Source organism: Metopolophium dirhodum, chromosome 6 (assembly GCF_019925205.1).
Source record: "Metopolophium dirhodum isolate CAU chromosome 6, ASM1992520v1, whole genome shotgun sequence".
Lineage (NCBI taxonomy): Eukaryota > Metazoa > Arthropoda > Insecta > Hemiptera > Aphididae > Metopolophium > Metopolophium dirhodum.
Genome location: NC_083565.1, coordinates 35,432,690 through 35,448,953, shown reverse-complemented (window position 1 = coordinate 35,448,953; position 16,264 = coordinate 35,432,690). Strand labels below are relative to the sequence as shown.

The following is a 16,264-nucleotide window of genomic DNA, read 5'->3' as shown; positions in this document are numbered from 1 at the left end:
TGCAAGAATTTGTTTATTAAAAAAAAAACATGTATTAATTTATAATTCAATATCATAAAAAAAAAAATTAATTTTAAATAAAATAATAAAGAACCTTGATAGTTAGGCATAGGTAATAATATGTATAAAATGAATACAAAATAAAATAATAATATATACACCTAATAAGATATGTATATTTAGTGTGTATATATTAATGTATATAATTATAGCTATACTTGAATACTTATTTTTAAAAGAAAATAACACTTATAAGTATAATAAAATAAAAACAATAACCACACTTGAAATTAATACTTATTTATAAAAGAAAATAATAACTTATAAGTATAATAAAATAAAAACAATAACCACACTTGGAATTAATACTTATTTATAAAAGAAAATAACAACTTATAAGTATAATAAAATAAAAACAATAACCACACTTAGATGTAACAAATAACTGGTTATAAGTCAGATAGGCTGGTCAGAACATGTGGCAGGATCATCATCATCTATTATTGCTGAAGTAGTCAAAGAAGATACTTTAATGGCATTTCTATAATTAATAAATACAATCATATTAAAAAATAAATCTTATAATAATGTAAAATAACTGAAAATGTAGGTATGCCTTTTAATTCTGGTTACGCTCTGAGCCATCCATGGGCTTATAAATTCTATAATACTAGCTTTTGTAGTGGTAGGAAATTTGTGTTGTATTGCACCTAATAATAAAATATAAAACAATATTATATATACTATAAAATTATGTACCTAATACCTACAAAATACGAGCAATAAACATTTAATTTGGAAACAAGCTTCTCTACAATTTTGAATATTATAATATAAAAGTGTTAGAAATACTACAAGTTATATGATAACATTAATAACTCTATTCAAAATTACTGTTTATTACTGTTAGAGTCGTTCCTACGCAATGTCCAGTAAAGTTTCAGTTAATACTAACTGACTGATAATAGATTTTATTACAGGCAGAATTCTGGCGGTTATAAGAGTCTGCCAACTTTAACTGGATATTGTATTCTTATAAGAACTAACCTTAGAGAATTAACAATATTGTTTGTAATTCAAGGATGCGAAACTTGTTCATAAATATTAAAATTGTAAATAATAAAAAATAATTGATATGAATATTGCCTACTTATTATGACTTTGTGAATTGGACTTGCTTCAAGACTTTTTTTTTTTTTTTGCCCCTTCCAACTATAATCTGCAATAAATTCATCTGAAAACATTATCCTCATTGTTGATGTTGTCATTTTGGATAAACTCTTTATCCCACCAATTGTAAATGCAATTGTGGACACCTATTAAGTTAATTGTACATTATTAATGCATGGTCTAACATATTTTAAAATACAAAAAATATATTTTTATTAAAGAATATCACACCACTAACTTTTTTTAATTTTGAGTCTGTTGGTGTATTATTGTAGCCAAAATTATTGAAAACGTTTTAGTAAAAATCCAAAGTTGAAAAAAATGATTATTTATCAAGATAATGAGTCGATAAATGCCGCGTGGCGCTATATATAGAACCGACGGGTGAGTAGCCGCCAATGTGTTACATGTTTATGTATTTTGATTTACACAATGGTTTTAATAACTTACAACACAGTATTTCAGAATTTTGTTTTTCATAAGCCGAAGTATATCTATGTGCTTAAGACGAGCTATTGATTTAAAATTTAATATATATTAAAATATATATTTAGTGTGGTGATGCCCTTTAATATAGGTATAATGAAATTATATTATTTAAGAGAAAATTTTTATTTAGGTATTATTTTATTTATACTTATACAATATATATATTGTTTCAACTTAAAAATTGGTTTCTAATAATATTACACTAACCTTGGCTTATTAATTTAAAAGAATATATGCACTAAAATATTAAAACAAAATGTATTATATAATTTAACTAATACATATTATGAATAGAAAATAATATAAAGTAGTAAACTAGCTATCTACTTTAACACTTCATAATTACCAGTTTATGAAAATATTCAATATCTTCAAGTTTGTTTTCTAACATCTTAAGACCATCTTCACTTTTTATTGGAAATATATTGTCCATTTCATAATTAGATACTACTACAGTTTTTTTATCATCAGTTGTATCCTTATTATCAATGAGATGATGTTTAATATAAGAAACAGTATTCCTTAGTTTCATTAAATCGGCTGCAATAATGGTGCAATTAAAATTAAGAACTTTAAAAAAAATAATTTAAGATTTTTAACTCACCAGAAATGAAACACAGGTCTGATGAAGAGCATCGGTGTTCGTTTTTACTGTAACGTGTACCAATTAAAGGACATACAGGTTTAGAAGACTTATCACCTTCAACTAGAGTACTCATAACAGCTCTAGAGCTTGATGTAGAAGGTGACAAAGTTGATATTGAATTAAATGTTCTCTTTGTAGCAGATTTCAACAATACAGGTGGAGGAGTAGGAAACTGACGTTCAATGTTTACTGGTAATCTGGCTTGTAGTCCTAAGTTTTCAATAGAACTGGTCGAAGGATGTGGATCATTATTATCTACAGCAATATCCTCATCGCTACTACTTATTCCAAAAAGTTGCTTTGAAGAAGTTGTTTTTTTTCGGCAACCTTTACCTCTAATTTCAAACTCAGAATCTAAATTAGACTCACTTTGTTTTTTATTTGCTTTTATCATCATTTTATATCCTCTCTCATAATCACCTATAAAAATAAATCAATTTTGACATAAGTATTTTAAAAATCTCACTATAAAAAGTAGCCAGCTTCAATGCTTATTTTGTAATTAATTGAATATTGTAGTTATAAGAACAAAGTAAATTGATTAATAACAAAACAAATTTCTTACTAAATTAATTATTAAAATTAAACTTACTAATATCTTGTTCAATAATGACCATATTGAAAACTTCCCAATCATCTTTGCAATCTGTGTTTTCTTTTGCCAACTTTTTTATAGTGCTTACTCGAGCAACGGGGTATAAGCAGTGTTTATCATTCACTATCCACTTATTTGGTACTACATCATAGTATGTTACCTCATCCGTATCAATAATTTTGATTAATGACCACATTGTTACGTATTATCTGAAACTAAGTTGGAAAAAATAAGTTTAAAAAAATATATTGTTTTGTACCTACACATATACCATACCTATAGACATATATATTTTCTATTTTATTCTCTCCCTTAAATAATTCATAAATAAACATAAACAACCTTATACTTAAAATTCAAAATACTTAGGTAACTAAATACATAATCATTAAATTTACATCATTCAGCATTAAAGTTTTAAATTAAATGAACAAATATTTTACATGTTTTAGGAATAATATTCTTCATCTTATTGTTCATAAATCTAACTCTTATATTATAACCTAATATTAAAAGTACAAAAAATAACTTATCCTAATAAATAATCTTTACATTTACAATAGGTATTTAACATAGATGAATTAAAGGTAAGACAATATATGACTGATTTTTGTATGGAAAATATATATATTTTAAGCAAATTTCTGAAACTGGCCACATTTTTAAGGTGGAAAAATGTTGAACGACATAAATTCCAAGTGATGAGCTATTACACGGCACTGAATAGTAATCTTCTTGTGATACAAATTTTTTACCAATGACAACTTCAGTTTTTAGTGATTTTGAATAAGCAAAGTTGTGCACCATTATAATATCACCATTCTTTGACCCACAGCAATTATCAGGTTTTGTTATTCTTAATTGAAAGTGGTGAAACATATGAATCTTGTATTGTGGTCCACAACAATCTGATAGAAGAGGACCATCACAGTGAATATGTGATATTTTTGGCAATGATGATTGTTGAGGAGTTTCAAAATAGCTTTCTAATAAAAAACATTCACCTAATCGATTACAGATTTGTTCAGCTGGTTTATTATATCCTCGCACCATTGATTTAATTTTTTGCAAATAATTTTCAAACTGAAATGCAGATATTGTTTCTAAAGTAAAATTTGATGTTATTCCTGAATAATAATCAGAGTCATCAACTAAATGAATTAAACCGTGAAAATTATGAGTGATAAAGTCTTTACTATACAGAAGAATAAAGTCTTCAACAAAACGCTGTAGTAACGATCTTGCATAATTGCGCATCTCACTATCTTTACACATTTTAGGTGACAATAAAATAGTCACTGCAAAATGAAGAGTTAGAAAGTTCTCATATTTTTTACTAGTTAGAACAGATTTTAAGACAACCGGTCCTAAATATAGCAAAAATGTTCTAAATTCAGTAGCTTTCCAACGAAGTATAAGTTTCAGCTCTCTTGGTTTCCTATTAATCTCAATAGGTACACATGAACGATATTCAACTAATAATGATGATAATCTAAGACATAGTTTACTAGACAATTTGTGAGGAATATTTCCTGTACTCCATGTTAAAATCATAGTTCGAGTTACTCCTAAATAAACAAGGTGCATTATATCTAAAACAAATGAGTTGTTAAAATGCAGTCCTCGGATTTTTGTAAGTAACGTTTTAGTTTTACGAAATTCTGTATCTGACCAATTATGAAAATCTTCATTTGTTCTTAGTACACAATCAAGATCTGTAAATATTCTACGGTTGTTACTCGTTTCACCTTTAACAACACATCTTGTACACGAGTTATACCCACTAAAAGACTTTATACCAAGAATGTCTGCCTTTGCAGGAGCATCACAACAGAAAGCAACAACTTTCACTGGTATTGTTTTTCCACTTTGATGTAAAATACCTTTCTCTGATAAATTATTCACTTCATTAACAAATTCTTCTAGGTAAGAATCCATATCATGAGGTTTACCTTTACCACAGTATAAACCAATTGGAAACACTTTATTTTGTAGTTCATTTATATCTGATAATATCCCAAATAAAATTGGTATGACTTGTATGTTTGAACTTTTAAAAATTGGAATACCATCTATATTAATTATTAGTTTGAAACTATGAATTGAATCTTGAAAAGGACCAGAAATAATTCTTTGAAGTTGTTTCTCAAGTCCTATGTGAATATATTTTCCAGGAGAAACAATTTTTGAACAAAATTTAGTCTTGGAAGTTTTCAATAATGTCCTAGCATCACTTGGTAAAGCAGAGGTTAAACCAGGAACTGTATCTTTCAATCCCCGTAGTAAATCAGATAGACAATTATGAGTTACATTATGTTGAATAGACCATCTTTGAAGAAACTTTTGTAAGACATAAGGAGATTCTTGTGGTTGTTCAGAATTTGCATCTATTATTAATGGAACATCAGAAAATGTGCTTTCAGCCGAAGAACACTCTGAATCAGAAGTTATATTACTCAAAATGAACTCAACCTCATCACTTAAAATTTCATCAGAAGATTTTTTGCATTCCTCAGAAGGTAAAGCTTCAAAATCAATTGAGGAAACATTAAATGAATTAGAACCTCGATTAGAACATTTTGCATTATTTAAAAGATTTGTCATTGGTTCTTCAGACTCATCATGACTTTCTGGTGCCTCATTGAATTTATGACAATCTTCATTTATGCGCCTACGTTGACTTCTTTTGGAGAGGTTCTTAAAATGTTCCCGTTTCCTTGGCATTTCTTTTATGTTATATGTATTCTAATAACCTAAATCAGAACCTAAATTGTTTGTTTTGCTAAAAATAAATTATATTATACTACCTAATTTGTTTTTAAAAAATTAAAGTCATTATTTATTAAGTACCTACTCAAACTATTTGATAAAATTATCAATTACCTAAACTACAATATATTAAATCACCAAATTTTTAATTTAATGTTATAGGTTTACATTACATTTGAACCAACGGATTTTTAAACTATAAATAAAAAAACTAACTCTTTAGGTACATCTACCTACTCTAATTTAAGTTGTCTACTGTTTTAACTAAACTAACTATAATAGATAGAAGTTTGGAAAATTTCAAAAACTAACTTAAATTCTAAATTTATTTCTTTTTTGTTAAACTTTAACTAGTTATTTGAAAGAAATTAGTAACTTGCCCAGCTTGCATACATATAATATGAAAAGACACGTAAGTTATAATTGTTAGTATGTATGTAGGTACTTAAGTATATATTATGCTATATTATACATAGTTGTAGGCACATTTTTACGGCAGATGAATACTAAAGTTAAGCCTTTAGTTTGACAGGACTGTACAAAGACACGGGGTAGGCACGACTGCACGAGGCATGTGTTAACAAACACTTGTTAAATGACTTTAATTATGACTGACCTGTCTCGAAGCAGTCGAAGCCCTCGCATTCGCTGTCCAAGTTCCGACTAGGTACTTGTTCAATAATTGAGTATCGACACCACTGCACGCACAACGGAATGTCGCTGTTCTGATGAGGTAAGACGTTGGCACACGCGTTTCAGCACAATACACACGACCACGGACCGATTGTTTGTAAAACCAAAACTTACGAGTTACAATAAGTATACCGAAACGGCGAACGCACCAACCGATTATACACACCGTATAAAAGAAATAAGAATATCCGTATGTCGCAAATGGCGGTGGAACAAAAACAACAACGACGCACATTAATTATAAAACTTACATCAGTTACATCATATAAATTATAAACAACGCTGTGGCGTCGATCGACAGCGTCTATCGATAGATGACAATGTCTGTTACTCTGTTACGCGCTAGGGCCAATCACAGCGCTTGGTCCGCGCTTTAGGCGCTTATCATCAGTACTAGGTCTGCGGATATTAATATCACGACACCGTTAAGAAAACCCATAATATTTTATTAGGTGTAATTTTATCAATAGTGTAGATCATAATATTACATCATTATAATTATTATATACATAATATACATTATATACATAATTATTATTATTATTATTATATACATTATTTATATATATGTAATTATAAATAACACACGGAAAATACATATAAAAAATGTTTTTAAAAAAATAAAAAAATATAATTTTCATATTTTTTTTAATTTAAAAAAATGTTTTAAAAACATCTTTAATATGTTTTTTTAAAGATAATTACAATCATGTACATTAATATATATATAATTATAAGCACATAGAAAATACATATGAAAAATGTTTTTAAAAAAAATTAAAAAGGTTTTTTTCATATTTTTTTTTTTAATGTAAAAAAAAAATGTTTTAAAAATATATTCAAAATGTTTTTGTTAAAATCATTACATTCACAACATTGTAATTAAAAAAAAACATTTAAAAAACATATTATTGTTCATAGGGATATAATATTAAATAACAAAATTCAAAACGTCTATATTGTCGCTTTTTCCAAAACATTAAATTATTAAGTCAATGTTTATGTAAATTTTCCCATGAAAATCGGAGCAATGATATGTCTGGGAAGGGGGGCTGGGCCCCTAGGCCCCTCCTGGATCCGTCCCTGAGCAGTGGTGTATAAGTTAGAATAATTCATCATTCCCAGCCCCGTCACATGATGGATGTTATAAAAATTTGCGGAGTAAAAACGGGTATCCCGCAAAAAATTGTACCCGGTTTTGAAAGCAAAACACACGACCCGCTAATAAATTACCCACTCTTATATCCATAACCCGCAAAACAATATTGTACCCGGTTTCGGACGCGAAACCCCCAAACAATTTCACCCAGTTTTTAACGCAAGGCCCACAACTCGCGTAGAACTTAACCCTTATTTCTACCCTTATACCCGCCAACAATATTATTGTACCCGGATTCGGACGCGAAACCCGCAAACAATATTGCACCCGCGGTTTTGAACGCCAAACCCTAAACCCACGACCCCTTTTTTTACCCGGTTTCTAATACGAAACTCACGATATTTTTTACCCGGTCTCTAACCAGAAACCCATATAGGCACCCGCAATAATATTTTAACCCTTTTTTACTCCTCTAGGACTTATAACACTATGTGACAAAAATACCAACGCCAGCAGCCTAGCTAGCCCTTTCCGGAGGCTGAAACACACTTTAACTAAGTACTAAAATTCAACGCTAGTAAGCCGAGAATATGCGAATTCCGTGATTCGAAAAAATTTTAAATCAAACGTTTGACGTTTAGTTAAATTCGATATTAACGTATATAATTATATTTATTGATATTAAAATATGTTTTTATAAAACTTAAATTATATTATACGCGAGAAGCGCAGTCTTCGCTGTACCGATCTATGTAAATTACAGCTTTATGACATAAACGCCAAAGATGCAAAAATGACATATCATATTTGCGCAAAAATTAATATATTATAATTAACTATTAAGTGGTTATTTAAAAATGTAGATTTTAAAAAAAAATGTCAACAAATATCAGTGCTCGAATTGGGAATTATTAAGTAGAGGAGCTCAATCCAGCGACTTATAAACTGCGTTCCAAGTGCAAAATTACTCAACGCAGACCCGTGGACGCTTTGCTCTCCAATTCGAGCACTGACAAATATGATGGAAATTAATTATAATTTTAATAAATTGGTTGATTTTTTCGATCTCGTAAAAAAATGTCAATAATAATTTGTTAAAAATTATAATGTATAGTTCTATAAATTTAATATCTACTAACCGTGGCACACAGGTTTTTAGGATTTTAGCACTTTCGTACAGTACAATTTTTTTTTTCAATCTCATTTTGGCGCTTATGTCTTTCACTGCAAATTAAAATATTAATGTAGTCGACCGGCTTTCGCGTGTTCTCGCTTGCGATGAGGATTAGGCATACAGGTTAGGTTATTGTGGTGTCAATAAAAAAAACACGCCTGGTGTAATACCTCGTGGCTTATCAAATAATATATTATATTAATAATAATATAATAATATATAATTAATATATTAACAGACATAGGTGGTGTGGAAACTTACGCGACACTGCAACTTATGCTACATCGAGTACTTTCCACGGCTGGACATTAACTAGATAAAAGTTAATTTCATTTTAACTTTTTAACTTAACTTTAGTTTTTTTGGCTTTTCATCGGACATTTGGCCCTAAAATCACATTTAAAAAAGGTGGACAAGTGGGTGTCGCTCTGCTGTACAGTAGGTTACAAGTGGGTCGCTGTAATGGATGGTGTTAAATTTGAATTCAATGGTATAAATTAATTGTATAAGAAAAATGATTGTGAGCGAAGACGGTCAGTCAGCCTATGATATATTACTAAGTAGGTATATTTGATGATATTATTGTGAGTCAAGTAATTTATATATTATGTAAAACCTATTTAGGTACGTGTAATCTTGTTTTAAATTTTCAATCCTTAGATATAAATGTTGAACATTTTATAAATTTTTAACCACAAAATAATTATTACATTTTAAATTTGATACATTTTGTCAAAATTCGGAATTTTAAATGTTGACCTCCAACCATATTCACTTTTCCATCGAACAAGATACTGAAGTTGAAAATCGAAGCATTATTTCGACTACTTATCATGTGAACAGACAAAAAAAAAAAAAACACACATCATTGTAAAACCAATACATTAATCGCTCCGCTCAGAATCTAAAAATTGATTTTTTCTGAACATAATCAGTGCGCCGTTCGTAATACACGTATACGTGTGTAAAAAATTATTTTGTAATAAATGATACCTATCTTATATTATAATATTATATTCAATAATCAATAACAAATTTTAAACAAGGAAACAATATATTATTGTAGGTAAACGCGCTCACATTCATAAGCAGTATTTCATCCTGCCAAAGATAAAAAGAAAATGTTGTTATCTTGTGTTCAAAGTTATTTCGTTAGTTTATATTTTTTAATATAATATTATCATGGCTATTGTTACACGAATAAGTAATAACTACGTATCGGTGACCTAGCTGTTCTATACAATATTAAATAAGCTAAATATTATTCCATACTGTTATGTAGATATGGAGAATTTATGTAAAAAAATATCGGTAAATTTACCATTAAAGTGGTTAAAATGGTAAAATATAGAATCTAAGGTTGAATAATAAAATTTCTCAGAGCCATCATTTATTAGTAAATACGATTGTTATTTCTATTGTTGTATTCTTGACAAATGAAACTATTGTTCTGTATCAGTAAATAATATATTATGAATATTTAATTATTCATAGTACAATTAATAAATAATTACAGCATTAATTTCCTTATTTTTTTTGTTCAAAAGCCAAAACATTTATATTTATTTACTTTTAACAATTACTTATAATATACAGTGTCGATAGAATAGAAAATATGATTGTATAATAATATTATTGGTATATTTATTATGAGTTGATAAATTGATATCTCTTTGTAATTCGGGATGGGCGTTTTCGATTACATTTGATTAGAGGGACCACAACATTTTTTTGCGTAAAAAATAATTCACCGGTAAAAAAAAATTGGTAAAATTTACGTTAAATTCTTTTACCGGTAAAAATTTACCTACCTGGTAAATGTACAACACTCACATCTTTACAGTATTATATTATAGCTGGGAACATGGCAAAGTACCTAGATACTTATTATAATATTCCTCAGTAAACAGTACAACATTTTAGAATCTGAGCGGAGCGATGACTGTATTGATTTTACAACGATGTGTGTTTTTTTTAATTTTTTTTTTTTGTGTCTGTGTACCCGATAATTAGTCGAAATAATGTTTTGATTTTCAACTTCAGTATCTTGTCCGATGGGAAAGTGAATCTAGTTGGTGCATTGGTGAGGTCAAAATCCCATATTTCCAGTAGTTTTCAAAAACGCAGGAAAAACAAAAAAAAAATTAGGGAAAAACGGGAATTAGAACGCAATATCGGTTTCCAAAAAAATCGATTTTGGTTTATGGTGTAACTTTAAAACAAATGACCGTAAAAGATACATGACATTTTCACTGGTTGTTTATATAAGCAATTTCAATATACGATAAAATTTCAAAATATTTAGATTCGTTTCGAACTGTTTACGGACATTTTCAGTTTCCACATTTTTTAATGTTTAAAGTATTACAGTATTTTATGTCCCCTTAGTATAATAGGTACCTAAGTATAAATCAATTCAAATCATACTAATTAGTAATTTGACACATATATAAATGACTATTGTAAGTTGATTCTAATAACTTACCTATGGCCTGTCACTTGTAATATAGTTTACGATAATTTCTAGAACACACGCGCAACAAATAAACTGCAGCATTATTCATGGGAAACAAAATGTAACTGTAACAATTATCAATCATCAATGTTAAATATTATAAAAAAGCGGGTAAGTGGATATCGCTCTGTATCTACAGTAGGTTACAAGTGGATCACTGTATAATGGATTGTATTAAATTTGAATTCAATGATATCATATCATTGTATACGAAAAACGATTCTGAGCGGAGACGGTTTGTCAGTCTGGATATTTTATATTGTTATATTATATTTTATTATAGCCTGTAAGTTGAATTAATATTATAAACTATAACAAAATAACTAAAATTTTTATTTTTATTCGTTTCTATGGCGATAAACAAAGCGTTAGAAATTAAAATCTCATTTTTTGCGATGTTTTGTAATTTGTTGGTGGTTTTTCCCGTGGCATTAAATAGTTATTGAGAAAATCGAAAAATGACCTCTTTAAAGTACCATCTTGATCCAATTTGCTAAAAGATGAGATATTATATGTTGAAATCGAAGCACTCCTTCTAGTTCAAATTTTGTACAGGTACAGGATAAAAAAAAAAAATAAACACTATTGAAAACCACTAGATCCCTCATCGCTTCGCTCAGAATCTAAAAATTATAAATAATATAATAATTACAATATTTAAAATAAATCATAATTCATATAGTCGGATAATTGTGTCCTGTGCATGATGTGTGTGACGTGATATGGATTATGATTTATGGGGAGGTCACCCCTCCTGCCACCACATGGGTGGTAATTTAAAACAACATTTTGATAATTCAATAATTGTATGAACGAAAATTAATGATATTAAATTCTGATTTACTAACCTCAGTGAATATAGTGCTTAGAACCCTGCTGTTCATTCATAAGACAGTGTCACATAAAGTCTCTCAGTTTGCAGAAATTGGTTTTATTTTTTAATTTTACTTTAGACAAAATAATGTCAAAGGGTTTCCATTGACATAAGTAAAAAAAATTAAAAACCTATCGGTTTATTTTATTATTTCGTTATAATTTATAAATATCATATGAAACTCACCAAATATATTTCGTTTTATGTTCATTTCGTTAACTTCAATTATTGTTTTAAGTTTTTTGCTTCCAATGAATTTTTCAACAGTAGGTAAAATACATCAAACTATGTACCTATATTGTATATATTATAATAATATTGACTATTGTAAATGAAATTGCAGTCGTAACAATCAAATAATGTCATGTTCACAAGTTCAAATGCCAACGACCATACCACGTTGAATACACCAGTTCTCGTCCGATCACTGAAGTTAAGCAACGTCGGGCGTAGTTAGTACTTGGATGGGTGACCGCTTGGGAACACTACGTGCCGTTGGCATTTTTTTATGCCTTTTTTACAACTATAAGTTTAATTTTTGATGTCGGTTGAAACTTTGGAATTTTGCCTTTTTCCGTCCTGTGAATGGTAAATGTTTTTATTTTCTGACCACTGTGCTAGAAAAGTGAAAATCCCGGTACGAGGACCATGGTTACCGTCTCAAACTCAACTTATCAACGGGTCATAGTATAATGGGCATTATATGTAAGCTGGTCCCGCGATTATCACTTTTGTTGTAAGCTTGGCCGGAGATTTCGAAAAAAGTCGATTGTAACCTCAGGCCGATAATGTTTACAGAAAAAATATAATAAGCACATAATTTAATCTGAAAATTCAAAATAATAAATAACGTAGGTATACCTATATAATATATAATATTATACACTTGTTATATAATTTAATGCTGCTATAACGAATTTGCACAATTTTTAAGAATATGAATATAAAATGAAATAATTTTTGGAGGATAATTAAAATCACCTGAGAATTTCCTCGTGGTGACCTCTGGTAATGAACCTCAAAAATATTTTAATTTTTAAGATATTAATACGATATGAGCTGAAGTGCATATTATTTGTATATTAAACAGGCAAGTGTGGTGCTCTGCCGTCCCCACCCACTGTTCAAATACCTTTAAAATATATTACTTTATGTAATATAATATATTTGTAATTTTTTTCTCGTTCACTTTTCTACATTTATTATAATATTATAAATTATAATACATCTATTTCAAGCTAATAACCTAGTAATTGATGGCGTATCATGAATAATAAAAAAAAAAATACATTATCTATTACAAAAATTAAGAATATTTTCAATTAATTAATATATTACAACATTTAGGTACTATTATAATAAATATATATTTTAAATTATAATAATAAATTTAACCATCGATTCAAAATTATAAAATTATAAAAAAAACCCTACTATATCGAGTATTGAGAATCGACTATATTTTGAAGGTGTGTGTGAGGGGCCTGGTACGAAACATCGACAGTCAATATATCGACAAGTTAAAATGTCGACGGATCATTATATCGACAAGTACAGATTATCGAAAAAAAAGATTACATTTTATAGTTTAACGTTGAGATAAAGTGAACGGTATTCTTTTGGATACTGAATACTCTATAATAGCTTTGTATACACAGATAACGATAAAATAAATAGTATTTCTCGTGCGAGAGAGATATGAAATCATTTCGATTTAGTGCCTATATGTATGTTAATATCAAAAAATCAGTCGGGATTTTAAAACGGGTCAACAAGCTGAATTTTATAATAATATATCAGTATTTATTAAATAATTATTTTGAAATATATAATTTTATCTTGAGTATTTCATGCATTACAAAAATATGTAAACATCAATTTGAAAAGTTGAAACACTAGCTTTTTAATATAACTGTTAATAACTGTATATAGGTATAATAATTTATGAAGAACTTAAATAGAATAAAAATATAATATTTCATTAGGCATATAGTGACCTATATAAGTGACAGTTATCAGAAAAAATGCTATCTACTATGCGTACAGTATATAGTATAGTTATCCAAACTTATAGGCACGAATTCACGACGATGCACAAAATTGTGTGAGAGTCCTATTTTTATTGCGGTCTTATCGTTACCATCGCTGTCGTCCGTAATATATTATGTAATACCTAATCCGTCATAATGTTTTATTATTATGAGACAGGTAATTGATGATATACGAATAATATATTAAACCTAATAATATTAATAATGATATTTATTTTTTTAAGTTTTAAAAGTAGTTAGTTTATTTTTTTACAAACATATTATATCTTTACTGATTTTTGCTTAAATTACGTAGGTACAACAAATTTCAAGTATCAAACCACAAACATTTATATAGAAAAGTGGAAATTTGTAAACTAATACCGTCACAAAAAGGAAAATATAAACTGAATGTTCACGGATATCTTTTCCTTCAAAATCAACGCCGTAAAAATAAATTTTATTGGAGATGCGATCAACGTATTTCCATTGGTTGTAAAATTTAATTTGTAAAAATAATTCTAAAATATTTTTTTTTATTTACATAATTTGTATACTTATTTTAATTTAATTTGTCGACGTTGTACTTGTCGATATATTGACTGTCGACGTTTTAACCAGCTCCTGCGTGTGAGAGAGAGATCAGACATAGGCACAAATAGGGGGGGGGGCTTTAGGGGCTAAGCCCCCCAAAAATGTCCCTAGCCCACCCAATCATTTCTTACATATTATTTTAAGCTTATTCAATATTATCAAAGTAAGGCTTTAACCATCCCCCCCCTCCCACCAAATCCCAAACGCTATTTGCGCTTATATGGAGTCAGAAGGCGTTTATTAAATTGTGTTCGAAATAATACCTTTTAACAATAATAACTCCATATATTTCAGTATAGGTACTTATCAACATAATAAAAATTATATTTCTTATGGTTCTCACATCGCTTGAGAACGGTTGGACTAACATGCATAGGCGCAATTTGAAGGAGGCTTGGGTGTGCTTAGCATCCCGAATTTTGAATTTAGCACCCCCAAATGTGTTCATGTTAATTTACATTTTAAGCTGATTTCCATAACATTAAATAACATGTAAAAAATAGAAGGGCTTTAGCACCCCCAGATTTTTCATTGAAACTGAGGTCCATTTCAATGGCCCCCCCACTTTCTAAATTTGAACTTCTGACCACGCCAAACGTTTGTGCATCGTTTGTGCAGAAATGTGCACCAAGTCCAATCGTTTGTGCACAAAAACTGAAAGCTCTTTCCCTGAAACAAAATGGGGGGGGCATTGATACGGTAGCCCCCCCCCCCCACATTGAATATTTGGATTTTTGAATGTGCCAAACGTTTGTGCATCGTTTGTGCAGAAATGTGCACCAGGTCCCGACGTTTGTGCACAAAAACTCCCAGCGCTATCCAAAAAACAAAGTGAGGGGTATTAACACGAGGGTCCCCCTTTTTTGAAATTTTAAATATTTGTCATATTAATAAATGTTGTTTACGCACCTAATAGGTTTAATAGAATTTTACTATTGCCATGTAAACGTATGACAAATAAAATCTTCAAATATTTTTAATTTATCAAGAAAGCATTATCTTGTTCTGATGTTTTTGATTAAAAATAGTATGAATAAATACAGTTTTTTCTTTATGCATTTCTTTACTTTATATTTTATATTATATTTAGCTGATGAAAATGTGTTTATGGATAGGTACCTCAACCCGACGTTGCTGTATGTCCGGTCCAATAATGTAAGTTATAAGTCATTGTGTATATTTTAATATAATAAAATTATAGTAAAAAAATAATTAATAGACTATATTAATATAGTACCTACTTAATTAATTTAATATACCTAACCGTACCTACCTATATACATATAAAAATATTATAATAATATATTATTTATGTTTGAATTCATTAGAACAATGGCGTATCAGACGTCGCTCCCAAACCGGTCGACATCCATCTGCATAACTGTGAGTTGAAAACGTCTATATTTAAAAATTGTTATAGTATAATATTTATCTAATAAATTAATTTTCTTTAGCATTCCGCAAGAATGAGCGGTATAGTTTGAAAACTTACCAAAGTTATCTGGTGGATGTCGATACGTTGGTGAGCAGCCGTCGCACATAGGTCTGATATACCTATGGAAAGTTATTAGTGGATCGGTCATAATATTACGTTGAGAAGTTATCTGTCCATAAAC

General features: G+C 28.9%; 1 protein-coding gene and 1 non-coding gene across 2 annotated transcripts; one reads left to right on the top strand and one right to left on the bottom strand.

Moving 5' to 3' along the window:
- Positions 1 to 6,726, bottom strand: LOC132946553 (uncharacterized). Its single transcript, XM_061016604.1, has 7 exons — positions 6,286 to 6,726; positions 2,898 to 3,115; positions 2,264 to 2,725; positions 2,006 to 2,199; positions 1,151 to 1,316; positions 617 to 710; positions 1 to 541 (listed from the first exon to the last, which is right to left on the bottom strand). The coding sequence occupies exons 2-7, from the start codon at positions 3,094 to 3,096 to the stop codon at positions 457 to 459; spliced, it is 1,200 nt and encodes a 399-aa protein (XP_060872587.1). The 5' UTR covers positions 3,097 to 3,115; positions 6,286 to 6,726; the 3' UTR covers positions 1 to 456.
- Positions 6,727 to 12,406: 5,680 nt separating this feature from the next.
- On the top strand, positions 12,407 to 12,525 carry LOC132947985 (5S ribosomal RNA). The gene has a single exon (XR_009664981.1). It is a non-coding gene; the product is annotated as a 5S ribosomal RNA (ribosomal RNA).
- Positions 12,526 to 16,264: the final 3,739 nt, after the last annotated feature.

Excerpts from the sequence above, each read along its gene's own strand:
- LOC132946553 (XM_061016604.1), bottom strand. The coding sequence starts at position 3,096 with ATGTGGTCATTAATCAAAATTATTGATACGGATGAGGTAACATACTAT. Across the intron at positions 2,200-2,263 it reads AGACCTGTGTTTCATTTCTG|CCGATTTAATGAAACTAAGG; the intron begins GTGAGTTAAAAA and ends CCATTATTGCAG. Across the intron at positions 1,317-2,005 it reads TTGAATATTTTCATAAACTG|GTGTCCACAATTGCATTTAC; the intron begins GTAATTATGAAG and ends TTAACTTAATAG.